The following is a 16490-nucleotide window of genomic DNA, read 5'->3' on the forward strand; positions in this document are numbered from 1 at the left end:
GGTGCTAGTAATGTTCTATTAATATTTCTTTACTTGGACAGTAGTTACGTAAATGTCTTTGTCTTCTGGTAATTAATTGAGCTGTAAATTTATATTTTTCTACTTTTTTACCTGTATGTTCTATTTTAATTAAAAGGAAAACTAGTTTACTGGATTTGGCCACGCTTATTGATGGGTGATCTCATCTATCTAGAAAAATACAAAAGAATTAACTAACATTTCATATTTCATTAAATCTAAAACATCAATTATAAGACACATCATTACTTTATACATCAACAGGAATTTTTAAATGTTGTTTAAAATGTTTATAATTTTAAAATGCTACAGTTGTAAGTTATCATAAATTAAGAATATACCCCCATTTCAGAAATGTTCAAATGTATACCTCAGAATAAACAAAATACAATATCATAACAAAAAGAGGTTCAGCACAGTGCCAGATATAAAAGCAACATACAAATCCAATAGCTTTCCTTTAAGTAGCAATAACCAATTTCATAATAAAAAAGAATTTCCCACTCACAATAGCTATAAAAACCTTATAGTTTTTATAATATAAAATCTAGAAATAAGCCTCATAAGGAATTTATAAAACCTACATGCAGAAAATGATAAAATTCAACCTATGGGATGGAGAAGGGGCATGAATAAATGGACAGGAAGATTCCATATCATAAAGATAGCATTTCTCCTTGAATTATTATAAACTCAATGCAATCAAAATCCCAACAGCATTTTTCATGGAACTTGACTAGCTCATTTTAAATTCCTCAGGAAGATGAGCAATGACCATCAGCAAAATTTTGAAAAAGAACAAAGAGAGAACTGCCTTATCAAATATTAAAATATCAAGAAAGATTGATGATTTGCCTACAAAACTAAAATTTTCTGTACCAGAGAAGACATCGTAAATAAATTTCAAAGATAAAAGACTAAGCAGGGGGAAACATTTACAATACATGTAAACCAAAAAAAGATTAAGATCCTTTTTATGTATATATAAAATATATGCAAAATATATAAAGAACTTCTATACGCCCATAAACAAAAGACTTAGAACCGAGCAGGCAGATGGAGAAAGAAAATGAGCAGGCCAATTACAGAAGAGGAAATAAACATGGCTAAGGAATATGTGAAGATATGATAACCCTCACTAGGAATCAGCAAAATGCAATATAAAACAATAAGATATCATTTTCTACCAAGACTGGAAAAATTTTTTAATTTTATTATATGAAGTACTTGGCGAGGATATGGGGAAATACATATTGATGTCACTGTTAATCAAAACATTAATGTACACCTACTTTTAAGGGGCACTGGCAGTATCTGTTTTTATGTGCATACCATATCATCTAACAATTCCACATCTTAGAATAACAAGAATTTATTACCTATGTGAAAAAATACACTTAAATGCATGTGTGTGTGTGTATATTTATCTATCATTAAAATGTAATAAATTTTTAAAAAGTAGGGTTCTAACTTCCAGCCTATAAGGAATTTACTTTGGGTAGCCCAAATGCTATGATGTAGGACAAGTGAATTTTACTTTCCCTAGACCTCCTCCAGCGAAGAATAGTCCAGCCTCCAGCCTAAGGAAGCATCTTGGTTGCTATTTTCTGATCCCAGGTAAAGTTCATCTATTGTGGACTAGGTTCTAAACCCTGATACTCCCCTTAGTGCATTAACTGTTACAGCCCAGATAATTTCAATGAATAAAATATCTCACAATAAACACTTTAAGACACATACCAGCAAGAAATTTCTTTGCCACTGAAGGTCGACTCATTTCCCATGGAAATGTCTCCTTTGCTACAAAGGGTCTCCTCTCGCTCTTTGGCGATGTACTTGGCCATCTCTCCAAGGTCCTTTGGCTACCAATGGGAAATCTATTCCGAATTTCACTGAAACATTTCTTCACCTTTTTTGGTGACAGTTTCTTTTCCAGGAGAGATTCCAAAGCCTGCCATGAAACAATTATTCTCTTAGTTTATCTACATAAGTAGGACTTTTAATCACAAAACTGAAAATAAGGACTCCAGAGAAATGTGTTATTAAATGGCTATCTCTAATGGTTAACAAAACGTTAATTTTAGAATTTTATTATATAGAATACTTAATTAGTAAAAATAATTTCTGTGAGTTCCTTTACATGTTTAGCTCACTAAAATCAATAGCAAAGAGATAATGAATTTGACTACTTTTAAAGGCATCCAAATCCTAAAATTAAGGATAATCATTTCAGAAACTAACTATAATCTTCAGAATATTATCCTATATGCTTTAAAAGCATTTTATTTCTCAACAAAAACTCATAAACTCAAATAGTCTTTCAAGTGGGCAAACATACTACATTTAACATACATTTTCATAAACTAAAGGAAACTGAGCAGGTCCAGTGGCTTTGGTTACTTGTCTACCACAATTACGGTAGAAGATCTGTGTCCCTCCTTCCTAAAAAAGGCATATCCTCTGTTGAGTACCCAACCACTCATTACAGGGCAGTGAGGGCCCAGTCTCCATCTGGTCAGTACAAATTAAGGACAACTGAACATAGCCAGGGAGGGCCAGTTCAAATGATAATAAGGTAATAAGATAATAAGCTGTGAAATGATATAGTACAGCAATAAGAAAGAAAAATGTCTTGCACTATTGAATATTTTCAAAAGTAGGGGAGATAAACATTCTGTTTAAGAAATACGGTAAATGTACTCTTGCTCACGCTTAAAATGTGGGAGATGAACTAGACAGCAGTCTTTTAAGGTCTTTTAAGGTCCTTTCTAGAATTACGAAGCTATGTCCTCTAAAGGAAATCATTTTGGCCAATAAATTTTTTTATGAATAAGTTTAAAAAGCATCACATGACTTGACATACTGCTTAAAGTCCTGAGGTCTGTACTTGACAATAACATTCCTGATAATGAGTTCTATATACACAAAGGTAACCAATGCAAATCACAAACATATCTGGGCAATGGAACTGTAAAGGCAGAAGGGGACTTAGAGACCACCAAGAGCTAGTTAATAATGGTAGAACTGGCACGTCATTTAGTCTAGAATTCTCTCTACCTCATCGCCGTTCTTTTACAGCTAACAGCTTACTATGCCACGCTGACATAAAGATCATCTTTTTATTTGTGGATAACATATGGCGTAGTAGAAATAAGTACTGGCATGGGAGTCAGAAGATAGGAATTTGATTTCCAGCTCTCAAAAGTAGTAATTTTGAATCATCTCTCTAACTTTTGCTTCTTTAAAAAAAAATCTTAATCTATAAAATAGTTGTAATAAAACCAACTACAAATCACACTGCTATAGTAAGAATTAAATGGCATAATTATGTGGTAGCACTGTGCAAACTTCAGAGAACCATAAAATTAAGAGCATACTGCTATTATTGTCTTTGTCACCAACGAGAATTTCTAGAAGTCTCTAGTTACATCACACGATTTAAGGCTTTGCTTCCAGATACTGTATCTTTAAGTGTTTCTTCTTTTCTAAAATCCATCTAGATTAAACACTACTATTCCAATCTAAGCACTAATTTAAGAGCGCTTTACTCTTTTCCTTTTCTTTGCTAATAAATTCTTCCTTAAATGGCATGGCCAGGGAATGGAATATTCTGTTTAATTAATGGACCTGGTTTAAAGTTGTTATATGTTTTATACTCAAGCTACCAAATTTCAAAGAAGTGAAATACAATATAGACTACACTGTAAAAAGGATAAAATAAAAATGAAGTGTTTCTTCTGCCCCTGCAAAGCTTTAATTTACCAGGTAGGAGCTTTGTCTTGTGTTCTGCATAAATCCTCATGAAACTAGGCGACAGTAAACATTACTTCTTCCAATACATTTTGAGCAAAAATCGGAGTCAATTTCATACCTCAATTTGTTGCAGAATATCTATAACCACATCAGGAACAGAAGGATCGGCATCCAGCTTGGCAGAACAAAGTGAAAGCTGGCGGATAAGGCTGCCCAGCTCCCTACAGTGTGTAGGAACTGGGTGTTCCCCTCGGTCAGTAAACTGAGTGACAAACATCTGTAAGGCCCGAATGGCTCCTCGATGGGCAGCCGCCAGCCTAGACATTGCCCACGACTGGCAATAAACAAGATGTGAAAAGTTATTTCAAAATTCAGAACTTCCTAATACTAACCCAATCTTTAAGAATATTTATAGTCTATCTTCTTCCTATATAAAGTGATTCCCATTATGAAAACTTTTTCATAGTAAAGGGAATTATAAAGTTTAAAGTTTTCTAATGACAAAGTCTTTTCCTTCCTATTCCCAGTTTCTTATACCAGCGGCAACAACAACAAAAATATATCCTTCAAAACCTGTTCCTTGGAAGGGAACCCCATATTCAGAATATTGAAGTGCTCACTCTGTCATTAACAGGTTTCTACAAGCACTGAAGATATATTAGTGCAGAGAACCCACATGCAACACTAACAAAATACTGGGAAGTGTAATTTATAAATTTACAAATAAGTGTTAATCATAACTCAATTGCATCATACCTTCTTAGTGTGTTTAATTTTATGTGGACTCAATTTATCCAATTCTTCCTGGATTTCTTTTACCTGTTTTGTAAAGGGGAAAAAAGGAAAACTTCGTACCTTTCCACTGATCTTTTTTGTAGAAAGGGATACATCTTGTCTTGTCCAAACATAACCATTATTAATTCAAATCACTTGCAAATGAGAAAAGGCTCTTCATTCATGCACCCAAAAAACAGTTATTGGTTTCCAGTTCAAGATGGTGAATAGAGTACAGTGTTCACCTTCCATCCCTTGGTCCCCAATGTAATAGGAATTTAACATGAAGGAGCGAAGGAGGAGGTGACTCTGGAAAGGTAGGAGGACCAGATCATGAAGTCTTATGTGCCATGCTAAAGAATTTAGCTTTCCTCTTCTAAGTTACAGAGAGCCATTGAAGTCTTTTAAGCAGAGATCTAACGTGATAAGAGTCATGTTTTAGATCAATTTCTGTGGCAGCAGCGTAGAATAAGAACTGAAACAGAACCCCAAAAGAATACAGAGCAAAATCTAACTCAGGCATATTCTTTTAAATGAAAAACTACAGTTTTTGGTTCAAGCAATAAGGCCAACATGGGATGTCAGTGACCAGAAATTAGTTAAAAGCTTATTAGTAAATAAGGTATTAGGAAAAAATATTTTTTTAAAAATCTATTGCAATGTAAAGAATGTAAATGCCTGTTTAGCAGGCACTAAACATGTCCTGAAAGACATTTAACACAGTCTCCATTCCTTACGGTTTAATAAAGATTCAAATTATTTATTATCTACTGAGATTCTAGTACATTATTAATATGAGACAGATGGGAAACTAACAAAGTCCCTTTCCTCTAAGACTAGGGTTCACACCTGGGAACAAGGGTTTCAGGGTAACTGATCCACCTGATTTCCTAGCAAAAATATGTGCTGTATAAGCATGTCAGGGCTCAAGAGTCTATGATCTCAAAAAGTCAAGAATCACTGTTTAAGGAGTTCAGCCATATACATGTAACACACACAAAAAAGTAGATTACGAAAAGAAAGGAATTGTCTATGTGTTCAGGAAATTTAGCCTCACAAATCAGTCAGAAATTCTCTAAGAAAGCAATACACAAAGCTGACTGCCCTACTTCTCCCTGGGCCTTCCACACCTGCTGCTGGAGGACGTAGAGCATTCGGGCAGAACGAACAGCTTGCTCCTGTCTCCTGACACGGACTCGACGTTCTTCATCTGGATCCAAAGCCTCTTCTAGTCTGTCTGAAAATATTTCCCCCCCAAAGGTGACTTACAAGCCATACATACAAAAACTTATAAAAATGTCAATTATTTAAACAAATAATAAAGATCTATAGTTTTATTAAGAAAAAAAGTGAGGCTGTCATAACAGAAAATTTCATTTTTCATCGGCCAAGAAACCAGCAATGAGTGTGCCTGTGTACGGACACAGAGATGGAAGGGACATGAAGACATGAACTTGATCATGCTTCCCTTCATGCCGGAACTCCCTGAACCAAATCCCCCTGGACAGCTATTTCACTGTGAAGCACCTCGTATTATTTTATTAAAATTCTTTACATTGAGCCAAAATCTGTTGTGCTTTCTATTTTTTTCAAAAACTCTTTACCACCTATTTTTCTGTTTAGCAAGATTATTTTGACGCTTTCTTATCTTGAATCCAAAAGAGAGGTCTCTCCTCTAATATATTAAGATAGCAAGTATTAAAACTATTTGAATGTCTAAAGTCTTCAAATATTTGTCAGAAAGCATATCCTGTACACACTGGTGCTCCACATTTTCAAAAGATTGGTTCAAAGAAATTATTTCTGGAAGATTGCCTGAGGGAGATGCAATCTATCCACACGTTCAGGCCTGTGGTTTTCAAAGACATTTATACAAATTCTCCTACAAAATTCCAACATACAAGTCAGAGAAAAGTAGCATTTTGTTAGTGTAAGCGTATTTTATAAGTTCAAATGTTTAATATGTACTCATTAAAACATCAAACAATGAAAAGAATATAAGGCTGTTTTGAAGCAGGCAAAAATTTGCAGTCAGCAGTTACACATGTAGCTGCAGTCTTATGGGAACCTATAGGCCAAATTACTTCTATCTCCTTTGGGATGCACAGTGGGGAGGAAATCCAGACTCAAAGCTTGGATGAATATAAATGGGAACTGGCCTGGGGAGGGAGGGGTTAACTGCTCACCTTACAGATGATTCTGATGCAATTGTTCTACAGAGCAGCACATGGGAAGCACAAATGGGCACTTTAGGGCTACTTGGAAAAGGTGGTCTGCAGCTAGATGCCATTGCAAACTATTACTAGTCCACCACAAGGTAAATGCAGAAAGTGAAAGTATACATTTACATGCTTCTAAAGCAATTTGGCACTTTTGTCACATTTGTATTATAGTTTACAAAGTATTGATTTATGTTGAAAATTTAAACAAATAAAATAAACCAACCCAGGCTTTCCCCACAGAGAGTTTGAAAGCTCTGTTCTAAAAGTCCCCGTGTTGGGCCTGATCACCAGAGCAGTGGGCCTCCTGGCTTCATCCCCCTGGTAGCGTGGCTTCTGCCCACGAACATGCGGGGGTCATGCCACAGACTGATGCTAAGGAATGCTATGAGAAACGAGCCATAGCACTTCTGTTATTTTGGTATCAGAATGTGTTTGAATTGTTCATGACAGTACACAACATACTCTTCAAGAAGACCCACAGAAGAAATTTCTTTCTGGCTTTAGTATGTGGAATAATTATTTTCCCTGCACAATTGTTTTTTCTGTTTTAGATTTTATAAATTCTGCAACTGACCACAGTTTCCTCATTAGCTGGTTCCTAGGAAGCTCAGAAACAAATACGTAACTTATCCCTAGTAAATCTTTATCCTTTCCTTATTTTTTCCTATGCCACAATATACTCATGTGCATATTTTTATTTTACCTTGTTCAATCACAGATGTTTTTTTAAAGTTACCTTAAATTCTTTATGTAACATGCACATATGTACATATGCATATATTAAATTTAAAATGCAAAAGAAAATTCTAGACTATGTACTATTCCAGCACAACAGTTCCTCTTCATGCTTAACTCCTTATTCCTTGCAGTCTGAAAGATGGGCTTGATTCCCTACTTGTTAGCAATAGCAACCCAAATTCTCCAAATGGAATCAATCTTCTACTCCCCAAGAAAATGCAAGGGCCCTGGGAAGACCAAAGAATTATAGAAAACAGTATATGATGATTATACACCTTCCTTTCTACCCTATGATCAGATATTTCACACATATACCCACAGCTTCCCTTGTCACTAGTGTATACTCATATAAACATTGCCTAAGTGAGAACTGGTTTTATCTGTAATATACATACACTATGATCTTTTTTGGAGCAAATTAATAATTTTGCCAGAAGGACTTCTGGGAACAGAAGGAAAACATTATGGGATAATTTGCACTCAGATACCAGAAGACCTAAGGTTCAGACAGCAGGTGAACCAACTCATAGGCTGGGCCCTCAGTCAGTGCACATACAAAGTGAGCCTACAGTGAAGGAGCTCTCTCATGGGTCTCTGCTGGAAAGAAGGGCTAAGGCAGAGCAGACTCGTTAGAAAAAGAAGACATTGGTCAAACTCCAACTGTCTTACTATGAGTGCTCATACTCTAGTGAACCAACACAAAGGAAGGAAGGAATGGAATTAGTGGTGGGGTGGGAGAGTCCTGAAGGAATGCATTTGAACTATTCCACACTCATGACATCAGGTCAAAATGAAGAATCTAATTTTTCTCACCTTTTTTAGTTACCGCTTCAATTTTGTGGATACAATTGATCAATTCTTTCTGGAGACGCTGGACTTCTAGTAGACTTTTCTGTTCACTTAAGTTTTTGTGGTCACTTATCCTGGGATGTGGCTGACAGAGTCCTGGATCACGGGTGGGCGGCGAATTTGGCACATTAAGATTTGACTGTCCTGGATGAGATGTGTACAGGTATACCTTGGCACCCGAGCTGGAAATTTCTACTTTGGATGGCTGGTGGCTGCACTGACACACTTCCTGACTCTTTGATTCCTTCCTTTCCACCCTGTGGTCAGATATTTTATACTTAGTATGTCCACATTTCTGAGAGCTTTGGGGTTGAATTCTGAGATGATGTTCCTTTATATGTTCTTCAAATTGTCTTCGTTTCACATCTCTTTTGGCTAGGTGGACAGCATAGCTAAGTCTCTCTTCTGATATGACGGAAAATGAAACAGAACTGCTTAGGTCAGGATCAACTCTAAAATCTGCATCTTTACAATGGTATGATTCATTGTACGAGTGCTTCAGTTTTTCAATTCTAATTGCATGTGGGCAAGAATATCGGATTGCCAAGTTGCTTGAATGTGTAGGAACATTCCTATTAAACTGCAGCTGGTTCTTTAGAAAGTAAATAAAAGTAAGCAGACATTAGAAAAATAACATATTACATAGTTGGTGTATGTCATTAACTGAGTTTCTAAAATTTCACCCACCAGATTATTAGTGCTAAGAGGCATTTTGTTGGGCTGATACAATCAGCGCTTTTCTACTGAGTTCATTACATACCCCTGGTTCTATGCTACAATCTTATGTTTACTAATATCATCCTGGGATCATACTCTAAAAGCCAATCCAGAAAACTTCAAGCAGCAATCAGTAAGTCCCAGTCATGAACTTCTGTCCTGTTTCAAAATATCAGGCTCCAAGGATCATTAGGACTATTATGAGCAACTATATGCCAATAAATTGGAAAACCTAGAAGAAATGGATAAATTCCCAGACACATGCAACCTACCAAGATTGAACCATGAAGAAATCCAATAGCAAGTAATGAGATAGAAGCAATAATAAAAAGTCTCAAAGAAAAGCCCAGGACCCCGATTGGCTTAACTGCTGAACTCTACCAAACATTTAAAGAAGAACTAATACCAATCCTACTCAAACTATTCCAAAAAATCAAGGAGAAGGGAACACTTCCAAACTACGAGGCCAGTAGTACCCTGATACCAAAACCAGACAAAGACACAGCAAAAAAAGAAAACCACAGGCCAGTATTGCTGATGAACACAGATGTAAAAATCCTCAACAAAGTATTAGCAAACTGAATTCAACAACACACTAAAAAGATTATTTCTCATGATCAAGTGGAATTCATTCCAGGGATGCAAAGATGATTCAACATATGCAAGTCAAGAAATGTGATACATCATTATCAACAGAATGAAGGATAAAAACCATCTGATCATCTCAATAGATGCCAAAAAGCATTCAATAAAATTCAATCTCCCTTCATGAAAAAACTCTCAACAACTGGGTATAGAAGGAACATACCTCAAACATAATAAAAGCCATATACAAGAAACCCACAGCTAGCATCATACTGAACAAGGAAAAACTGAAAGCTTTGAACATGACAAGGATGCCCACTTTCTCACTATTTTTATTCAACATAGTACTAGAAGTCCTAGCCAGAGAATTAAATAAGCGAAAGAAATAAAGGGGATCCAAATTCTAAACGAAGAAGTCAAATTATTCTTGTTTGCAGATGATATAATCTTCTATTTAGAAAAACCTAAAGACTCCACCAAAAAAACTATTAGAACTGGTAAATTCAGTTAAGTTGTAGGTCAACTTACTGAATCAACATACAAAAATCAATAGCATTTCTATATGCCAACAGTGAACAATCTGAAAAAGAAACCAAGAAAGTAATCCCATTTACAATAGCTACAAATGAAATACCTACAAATAAAGAAGTGAAAGATCTCTACAATGAAAACTATAAAACACTGATGAAAGAAACTGAAGAGGAAACAAAAAAATGGAAAGATATTCCATGCTTATGGATTGGAGGAATTAATATTGTTAAAACGTCCATACTACCCAAAGCAATCTATAGATTCAATGCAATCCCTATCAAAATACCATAACATTCTTCACAGATAGAAAAAATAATCCTAAAGTTTATACGGAACTACAAAAGACCCAGAATAGCCAAAGCAATCCTGAGTGAAAAGAACAAAGCTGGAGGCATCACATTACCTGACTTCAAATGATATTACAAAGCTACAGTAACCAAAACGGCACAGTCCTGGCATAAAAACAGACACATAGACCAATGGAATAGAATAGACAACGCAGAAATAAATCCACACATTTACAGTCAACTCATTTTCAGTCCCTTCAAAAAATGATGCTGGGAAAACTGGATATCCATTTGCAACAGAATGAAATTAGACCCCTATTTCTCACCATATACAAAAATCAAATAAAAATTAATTAAAGACTTAAATCTAAGACCTGAAACTAAGAAATTACTAAAACATTGGGGAAACATGCCAGACATTGGTCTCAGCAAAGATTTCTTGAACAAAATCTCAAAAGCACAGGCAACCAAAGCAAAAAAGGGCAAATGGGATCATATCAAACTAAAAAGCTTCCACACAGGAATGGAAACAATCAACAAAGTGAAGAGAAAAACCCACAGAATGGAAAAAAATATTTGCAAACTACCTATTTGACAATGAATTTATTACCAGAATATATAAGGAGCTCAAACAACTCAATAGAAAAAAAACAAATAATGTGTTTTAAAAATGGGCAAAAGATCTGAATAGACATTTCTCAAAAGACATATAAATGGCTAATAGGTATATGAAAAAATGCTCAACATTACTAATAATCAGAAAAATGTATATCAAAACTACAATGAGATATCATCTCACCCCAGTTAAAATGGTTTTTACCCAAAAGACAGGCAATAATGGATGCTGGCAAGGATGTGGAGAAAGGGGAACCCTCATACACTATTGATGGGAATGTAAATTAGTGCAACCACAATGGAAAACAGTAGGAAAGTTCTTCAAAAAACTAAAAATAGAACTACCATATGATCCAGCAGTCCCACTGTTTGGTATATATCCAAAAGAAAGGAAAATTAGTGTATCAAAGATATTATTTGCTCTCCCATGTTTATTGCAGCACTTTCACAATATCCAAGATATGGAATCAACCTAAGTGTCCATCAACAGATGAATAGATAAAGAAAATCTGGTACATATACACCATGGAATATTATTCAGCCATAAAAAAGAATGAAATTCTGTCATTTGCAACAACATGGATGGAACTGGAAGACATTGCGTTAAGTGAAATAAGATAGGCACAGAAACACAAATATCACATGTTCTCACTCACATGTGGGAACCAAAAAAAATTGTACTCATGGAGACAGAGCATCAATGGTTTCCAGAGGATGGGAATATGAGTAGCGGGGTATGGAAGAGGTGGGAAATAAAGAGAGGATGGTTAATGGATACAAAAATACAGTTAGATAGAAGGAATAAGATCTAGCGTTTGGTAGCACAATAGGGCAACTATAGTTAACAATAATTTATTGTATATTTCAAAATAACTAAGAGAATTAGAATGTTCCTAATAATGTAGGGATAAGGCAGAAAAGGAAGGTCAAGAAAGCTTGAGAGGGCAGCCATTTTGACTGATATCAGACCCTAATCACTCTGAATAAGGAAGTCGCCAATAAGTTACTGCCTGAGACCACGTGAGGATGGATGATTTACTAAGCTGGATGCCTTACAAACTGTGCTTACCTTTCTATGACAGCAGTTTATGATTAACCTTTATAGCCTGACCTCAAGACAATGCTAGTAACTATAGGGTTTTTAAACATCTAAAAAATTACCATTACACCATAAGCGGTCCCTCTTCTGCTCGGGAAAGGACCCCTACTTTGTCCGTGGAATGGGATCTGTTGTCTGTCTCCGTCTCAATAAAACTTTCCTGTAGCTAGTTGGCTCATTCTCAAATTCATTCCCTCAGGAAGCCAAGAACCCACTTGGCAAGTTCAGGCGGCTTTCCTCCCTCCACTGGGACACCCCCTGCATCACTAACTAACACAAAGAAATGACAAATGCTTGCAGTGATGAGTATCCCAAGTGTCTTGATTTGACCATTGTACTTTATATGCTTTTATCAAAATATCACATGTACCCCATAAATAAGTATAACTTATTTTCAATAATTAAAAATATTGTTTTTTAAATGTTAGGGTTCTGCAAGTGACCAACACAATCCATTAGAGCTTTCCTAAAAATGCTGTAACACACAAACACACTTCTTCAGGTCTTCCCAGGATTTTACATCTGGCAGCAGGATCCATCTTTCCTTCTGTGCCTAAGTGTATCTTGCTCTAAACAGTCCACTTATGCCTTCTTATGCAGGCCCCAGTTTTTGTCAGTTTTCCTCATAATAAATACAAGTTTTGCTTTGTTTTGCACTTAAGAATGCTTCGATATTCCTATAGTTTTTATTTTTCATGGTTGCATTTTCAAAATCCAATGAAAGGCCTTTTTATGCTTAACCTAACTACAACATTATTATTAAACATTTAGGTTGTTCCAGTTTTCCCACTAATAGAAATATTACTTCAATTAGTATCTCTATGCATTTAGGGTTTTTTTCTCCATAAATTATTTTCTTAGGATAAATGATCTGTTCTGGGATTACTAGGTCAAAGGAAACAAACAATTTTATGGCTTTAAATATGTACACTCCTGGACCTTCCAGAATGAACCTGTCAAAAACAGGTAAATAGCCTTAGGAGAATTCATGCCTACAAATCCAATGAAACCAGTCCTCTGATGCCTTCATCTAAGAGACAGTTTCCCTACTCTCACAATGAATACATTTATATAATCATGTGTATCAAGAGTCAGTTTAAGATAATCTATCATGATAAAACTTCAGCAAAGTATTTTGGATTAAAAAAAGTAGTTAAAAATGTCACTAAAGAGAAAAAAATGTGTTCCATCTGAAAGGTACAAAGATTGATGAACAGTACTTGAAACTTATAGCCTTATTTGGAAAAAAATCCTTTCCCCCAAAGTAAAAATAACCCAAAATACCTCAGAGATGTGTTGTAAGTACCAAAAAAAAGTACATGGGTGACTTCCACTTTAAGCTAGGTTTAGGGAAAGGCTTTCTAATGGACTCAAAATCCATATACAATAAAAGAGCAAAAGGTTTGACTATGTTAAAATAAAAAAATTTTTTAAAAACTTCTGCCTGGCAAAAAGCACCATAAGCAAAGTCAAAAGTAGAACAGAAAAACTGGACGAAAAATATTTGCAAATACAAAAGGCTCCTATACATAAAGAAATCTTAAAAAGTGAGGTGCAAAAAATCAAAACTCAATAGAAAATGGGAAAACACATGACCAATTTACAAAGAAATACATAAATGTGGCCCTTATACATAAAAAGATATTTATTCTTATAGCAATACAAATTTAAAATACACTGAAATACCATCTATCACCCAACAGATTAGCAAAAATTAAAAAGTATAATAATACATGCTATTGGTGAGACTGTGGGAAAACAGGCACCCTGACAGCATGCTGGTGGGAATGTAAATTGACACAAACCTTATGGAGGGAAATTTGGCAATACCTAACAAAACTACATGTGCATTTGCTTTTTGACTTAGTCTCAATTCTAGAAATTTACCCTGCAGATACATCTCCAACAATATATATGCACAGGGTTACTCATTGCTGTACTGTTTGTAACCATAAATTAATGCAATCAACCTAAATGCCCATGTAGGAGAGTGGTTGAATAAACTACAGTATACCCACATAATGGAGTACCATGAAGATGTAAAAAAGCAGCTCTATGAACCAATGTGGAGAGATTTCTCTGGATATATTGTACAGCAAAAAGTGCAGAGTGCAAAAAATTTATCTGTAGTACACTACCCTTCACATAAGAAAAAAAGGAGACATGAGAAAATATATATGCATCGGATGATTTGTGCAAAAAGAAACAGGAAAGAAAAATCAAACACTAATGAGTTATCTACAGGGTATAGGTGGGAATCAGTTAGAAAGGATAGAGGGAATGGGGCACCATTTAACACTCCTGAATATACCAAATATACTAAATATATGGAACCATGCTAATGTTTCACTTACACACAAGAGACAGGAAGGAAGAAAAAAAGGAAGAAGAAATGAATGAATGAATGAATGAATGAGGGAGGGAGGGACGAAGAAAATAAATAAAATCCATAAGGATGGAGGAAAACTCTAAAAATGAATACTAACAGAAATCAATAGACCAAACTGAATTTCAAATAAATAACATAACCACACCAAAAAGTGAAGGTGAAAAAAAATTAACCCACCTAACTCTCAAACACGACATTTGGATTATCTGCCCTCAGGCTAAAGACAAGTATACTCTAAACAAATATTGAACTATAATTTGTAGGCTTTTTTTTTTTTTAACAGAGGATTCTGTTAAACAGCAATTCTGAAACTACTTTTTGTACATTCTAGGACTGAGTAAATAAGTAAATATATTGTCTGTAACTGGAGCCAGGTTTCACACTGTTGAACAAAGGAGTTAGAAATATGGAGTGTTGGATTGGAATTGGCAATACCTGTGTGAACTCATGGGTTTTAACATAGACATACAGGCAGACAGAAAGAAAGAAAGTGAGGAAGGAAGGAAAGAAGGGAGAGAAAGAGATAGATGTATGTGAGTATAGATGCGCATATGAATGTCTGTACGTGTGTATATGCACACAGTATATATATCTATTTCCCGTTTCTGTCCTCTGAGAGGGCCTAGAAATGACACTCCAGTATCAATGAGCATCTCTAGTGTCAGATATTGATTTTTAAATTCCATTCTCCACTAAAAGGGCAAAGGGATAAATGGCTGATTCCAGGGCTGGGATAGGACAAAAAACAAGTTGACCCTGAATATCTTTTTATACCATAAAATGATCAAAGATTGAGTGGCTCTTGGTGGCCAAATCAGAGACCGTATGAACATCAAAATAAATATCTGTACGTTAAATAAATAGTGATAGCAAAGGATTACAACCTACTGACAAAAGTAAAAATCTAGGAGTCTGTGCTGAAATCAATAAATAGGAAGAGAAGGGAAAGCATTTCCTTATAGTAATAAGCCAACTAATAAATGCAGAAGGAAGGGTAAAATTAGAAATCACCATTTACCAACCATTATAATAAAAATTTGATTCGGGTAAGACTCATCAATGAATGCTAAAACTAGTACGGGAAAGTTTGGGGAGTAAAAAGATATTAACATAGTCTCAAAGACAGATATCTCTTTAATTATACAAGGTAAAGAATAACTTTACAATGGAAAAACCTGGCAGTACCATTTTAATCCAATGATTAAAGTCAACATTGCCAGTGATGGGACCAAACTGACAGCATGTACCTCCTGATAGGATGCACTGAGAAGTATTCAGCATCATTTCAGTGGTTTTCCTGACAAAACTTGAATGTAATTATGAAAAGACATCAGGCCCGTACTCTTCAAAAATGTCAATGCCATGAAATACAAAAACAGACTCAGAAATCATTCAGATTAAAGGAAACTAAAGAGACTTGATAATTGAATACAACTTATGATCTTGGAGTTTATTTTGCTATAAAGGACATTATTGGGACAACTAACAATCTCAGTAAGGTCTGCAGAGTACACGATAGTATTAATTTAATGTTAACCTCCTGATTTCAATAATTGTACTATGATTATATAAGAGAATTCCTTGTTTTTAGGAAATACATAAAAATACACAAGAACTTATGGGTAAAAGGGCATCACGTCTACAATTTACTCTTAAACAGTTTAGGAAATGATATATGTAGAGAGAGTGAGAGAGAGGGGATGTGCAGTAAAATGTTAACATTTGGGGAATGTGAGAGAAGAGTATCCAGGAATTCTGTGTACTATTCTTGCAATAAAAAGATCTGCACAAGAACATTCATGCCAGCTTTGTTTACACTAACTCCAAATTGGAAACAAGCCAGGTGTCCATCAATTGGAGAATGGATAAACTGTGGTATATTCATACAACGGAATTAGTAAAATGGATTAAAA

General features: G+C 35.2%; 1 protein-coding gene across 5 annotated transcripts in view; it reads right to left on the reverse strand.

The window, feature by feature from the left end:
* The window catches only part of KIAA0753 (KIAA0753 ortholog), a 61065-nt gene that overhangs the window by 38064 nt on the left and 6511 nt on the right, over positions 1–16490 (reverse strand). For 2 of the 5 annotated variants that reach the window (XM_069483430.1, XM_069483429.1), the window contains exons 3-7: positions 8319–8946; positions 5676–5782; positions 4627–5020; positions 3890–4105; positions 1759–1969 (exon numbers count right to left, since the gene is read on the reverse strand). Coding sequence is in view for 2 of the 5 variants with exons in the window: in XM_069483429.1 (XP_069339530.1) it covers positions 1759–1969; positions 3890–4096 (418 nt within the window). In the remaining 3 variants the exon portion in view is untranslated. Of the gene's footprint in view, positions 1–1758; positions 1970–3889; positions 4106–4527; positions 4591–4626; positions 5021–5675; positions 5783–8318; positions 8947–16490 lie in introns of all 5 variants that reach the window. The other 3 variants (XM_069483428.1, XM_069483431.1, XM_069483432.1) reach the window with 3 other exon arrangements.

This window comes from Eulemur rufifrons, chromosome 9 (genome assembly GCF_041146395.1).
Source record: "Eulemur rufifrons isolate Redbay chromosome 9, OSU_ERuf_1, whole genome shotgun sequence".
NCBI classification, from domain to species: domain Eukaryota; kingdom Metazoa; phylum Chordata; class Mammalia; order Primates; family Lemuridae; genus Eulemur; species Eulemur rufifrons.